The following is a 4,475-nucleotide window of genomic DNA, read 5'->3' on the forward strand; positions in this document are numbered from 1 at the left end:
ACGGGAAGCTGCGCTGCAGCACGTATCAGATATGAGCTTCGTCTGACAAAGAGCTGGAGGAAAGTTTTTGATACACCTCTGATGACAAACAACATGATTTAAAAAGGGGGGCTCCAAATTGGAACGCCGGAGAAGAAATAAAGAGAGGGATTTCAGCATCACGGTAAATCATCGTTGAAAAACCTAATTCCTTTTATTATTCCACATGGCATCAACTAATTGGCCTTGTGAGCCTCACATGGTTGCCACATTAGCACACTAGCGGATTTAGTAACGGAGTTGGACGGCAAGGACAACATCGATAACTTGATCAAGAGATGAATGACGAAATTGATGAATTTGGAACATAACATAAAAGACCAAACTGATGAGTTGAAAACACACAAGGGACTATTCGAGATAGCAACCCATGAATACAGATTGCTTGAACCTGCCAATCTACGAAAACACAACCTAAATACCTCAAACTACAGTTGTAACAGAAGCGTTGTGAGAAGTGACACAACTACACCAAATTAATTTACCATCCCACAATCATACAACCTCGATCATTGTCCCCCAAACTACACCATTTGTAATTTAGTGGCAATAAATCACGAAAAAGGAGCAGTAAATAGTAGGAACTGCGAAGACAGGGTAGTAGTTTCGACACTAAATCTTTCCCGTAAGCACTCAGTTAAGGCCGCCATTGTCCCCCACTTACTCATGGTCTTCCAATGCAGTTAGAATCATCCTACAACAAATATACGAGCAATAGAATGTAACTAAGCAGTAACGAACATAAAGAAAAGAATAATTTAAGGAAGAAGTGCAACTGTCTGAGCAGCCGTACCAGAATATTGAGAGAAACAGGAGGAAAACAAGATAGAAGAGTTTGAAAAGCCGTATCTTCTTTTCTTTGTGAAGCATATTGAATATCTCGGTAACATCTACCAGATGATTCTTTCTCATATACCTAATCAAAAGAGAGGATGATTAGAACATAAAACAAAACAGACAGCACATTCAGTAGCTCAAAACCAAGTCACGATCACTGCACTAAAAGCATAAACGTGTCCATAAATCACGGGTATAGCATTATATGATCCATGAAGCTGGGTTGAGTCTCATCATCGAGCAACATACCATTTCCATGTAATAAAAAATCAGCAATGGTGTCTGAAGCCCTGGAGAAGCGTTCTACTATTTTTCTGGATAGAATATTACACACCATTTATATGAAATTTTGCGCTTTCCACCCCACTGTCACATATTTATATATAAGGGTGTGCTTATGTCTACAATTCTGAACAAAACTAAATATAAAGAATTTAAACATATAGCTCTCGCTCCTCAACACCCCCAGTCAACTCTAGCTTCTGACAGTTTCTCTTGTCGATCATCTCAAGGATTATTTCCCTTTTTGTTTGATTTTCCATCGACTCGTATTTTTGTATATTTATCGGTTTTGGTAATCCTAGCTTGAACGTTTTTCCTTACTGTTGCTTAGATTCTAATTTTGCAATAATCACAATGCATAGCATCAGAAATATATAGAATGCACGAGAACTTACAGTTTCACATTATAATAGAGGTACGGACCACAAAACAGTGACATGCACCAATGCCCTGTTATAAGAAAAAGAGCGCACAAAACTCCTTCTGTGATATACTCTGGCAAAATCACTCTGTTTATCCGAGTTGAAGAGTCATAAGGGTTGATATAATCGAACTCAAGATCCGCCAGACACATCAGCTGCACCAATTTTGTAAGTGTTAAATTTCATGTTTCATATTGCTAAGCAATACAAGAGTAGCAATATTATTATACCACATAGATGCTATAGTGTGTATAAAAATTAACCATATATCCAGGATACCACTTCACACCAGATAAAATATGGTTATATCTATGTCCCAACATAATCTTAGCACCAGCCATTTCGATTCAAACAGCTGCCCTTACAGCCATTAGCATTACCATCACCAGATTAATTGGCGATGAAGCTTCACAACAAGCTACCCTAAAAATAACGCAATGGGGGTTACCGATCCAAATCCAGTAACTTGTAAAACCAAAGGCAAAAAACGGCAGCAATAGAAAATCCCTAACTAGTAACTACCAACGTAAAATGTAAAAACCACGAAACTTTATGTTCCATGCATTACATAAGGAGTATGGAATTCAGCCAAAGATGTCTTCGACCAAAATTAGAAACTTCGCTGAAAGTTTTTCAGTTTGATAAATTTTCTATTGTCTGGCAGACAGCAGGAAATTCTTCCAACGAAACTCCTCCTTGTTGATACTGTGCTTAAACCGTGGTTAAACCATTCCAACCTTTGTCCTAAGTAAACATCCATGAATCTTGGAAAACTTAATCCCAACACCGCAAGAAACATAACGAAACTAAGGGGCAGACGAACCCCATTCCAAAAGAATAATAACGTAAACGAACTAAAAAGAAAAAGGACCCTAAGCATCCTACATAAGCAAAAAAAAAATGCATTTGAATGATAACTAGTTAAGAACGCTACGAATTAAGCCATAACAATCGACGATTAAGCTCGAATTAAGCAGAAACCGACGTGCTACATCTCAAAAACACACACAACACATAATTTAGCCAAAAGGGAAAATGTATTTCAATCATATCTAGCAAGTACCTAATCTCTTCATTCTCGTATAGCCAAAATATAAAAAATTGACAGAAACACACACACATTCACATAAATACGGAGACCCTTTAAACTAAAAGTGACATTTGGGTGATCAAGGAATAAAATTTCTTCCTTCTCAGGGATAAATGTGAAATTAAAATAAATAAATTGAAATTGAAATTGAAGGGAGGTTTGGGGAGGGATTGACCTGGAAAACAACAAGGGCGAGCAGGGCAATGAGGAAGAAGAAGGAGATGAGCCAAACGTAGAGATCTCCCATGCTCTCAGTCTCCTCTTCCTCTCTCAAAACTGACTCTGCAACTTCTGTGTGTGTGTGTGTGGGTGTTCGAAACTATGTGCGCACGATAGCAGCCCCACAGTCTGAGATGAACTAACAGAGGCAAATGGTGCGCAGTTCGCGCGGCTGGGTGGTTCTGTGGCTTTTGCTGCGGGTACACGGAAAGGATCGGAGCGGAATCCTATTTTTTTTTTCGGTGTTTTGGACAGTCGGAGGAGGAGACAGAGGATTCGGTACAGCCAACGCGGTGCGCCGAGGACGAATTAGAATTTTATTAATTCTTCCTTTTCAATAAAAACAAAAATAAGAGCGATAGTCTCCATTTGTCACACGTTTTTTTACAAATAAAAAAGAATTAAATAAATGAACATGATGTTGCAGTCATATGTAAATCCTAATGTATCTACGATATATTTGAATATTTTTTTTAGTAGTTAAAATCTTATTAGAGTTGTAATTCTAAAAGTGTAAGGATTTAACTTATCATGTCATTATAAATAAAGGAACAATGGGATGATAACACACCTTACAATTAAATCTCTCTCTTATTGTCATCGGCCTCCTATCTCTATTCCCTTAAAATAGTTCAATCAAACAGGCCTACAAAACGTTATCAACCCGCTCTTGTCAGAAACTAAGGGACTGAAAGATCGTAGGAGGAGGCTCTCTTGTACAAAATTTAAAGGCTTTTATTTATTTTCTGTCAATCAGGTATGCTTAAAATAAAGGAAGATATTTGGAACGTCCACGAACCATGAAAACTTTCCCCATGATGCATGAACCCCCTATGTTTATATTTTCCTTCCGATATATATATATATATATATATATATATATTGTATATGTTTCATATATTTGTCAATATATATATGTTTCATGCATTATGCAATTATATTGCTATATGGAATTTGTGAGTCAAAGCATATAAATAAATTAGAAGCAATTTAGAGTATTTTAGACCCTAGAAAAGTTGAAAAAAACAATATATATAATTTTAGGAATTGTGCGGCACAGCCGCTGAACCACCTTGGCATTTCTGTCGAACCACCGCCTCTGGCCTGAAGCCCAACCGCGTGGACCATATCATGGAACGGTGTTGTTTTGACACCTTCCACACGGCAGCAGTCCTTTGGGCTTTGCTGCGCCGACCCAGCCCAAACCAAGAAGCCTGCAGCCTTCTTGGCCTTTGTCCCGCGCGTCCCTAGCCTAACTCTAGCAGCCTTTGCTGCTGGGCTTTTTCTTGTCCCATGATTCGGCCTGCCCGGAATAGTCCATAGCTAGCTAGGCTTCATCCCAGCCCTCGGCCCACTTGCCCATAGCCTTTGCTGTTGGGCTTGACCAGCCCCGACCCAAAAATCCTAAACCCAGCTTCGGCTGGTTTTCCCTGCACCAACCCGCAAGTCAGCCTTGGGCTGGCTTGACCCGTGCATGGTTTTTAGGCCCAAAACCAGCAGCCTTCTGTTGTTGGGCTCCCCAGACCACACGGCCTAGAGGCCTGCAACCCTCTAGTGACCCAATCAGCATGCAGCCGAATTGCAGA

At 39.5% G+C, this 4,475-nt stretch overlaps 1 protein-coding gene across 1 annotated transcript; it reads right to left on the minus strand.

The window, feature by feature from the left end:
* Window positions 1–330: 330 nt before the first annotated feature.
* Window positions 331–3,208, minus strand: LOC126620124 (protein cornichon homolog 4). The gene is made up of 4 exons (XM_050288605.1): window positions 2,846–3,208; window positions 1,554–1,735; window positions 833–955; window positions 331–733 (listed from the first exon to the last, which is right to left on the minus strand). Exons 1-4 carry the CDS (start codon window positions 2,915–2,917, stop codon window positions 700–702), a joined length of 411 nt encoding a protein of 136 aa, XP_050144562.1. The 5' UTR covers window positions 2,918–3,208; the 3' UTR covers window positions 331–699.
* Between the last annotated feature and the right edge of the window lie 1,267 nt (window positions 3,209–4,475).

Source organism: Malus sylvestris, chromosome 4, assembly GCF_916048215.2.
Source record: "Malus sylvestris chromosome 4, drMalSylv7.2, whole genome shotgun sequence".
Taxonomy (NCBI): domain Eukaryota; kingdom Viridiplantae; phylum Streptophyta; class Magnoliopsida; order Rosales; family Rosaceae; genus Malus; species Malus sylvestris.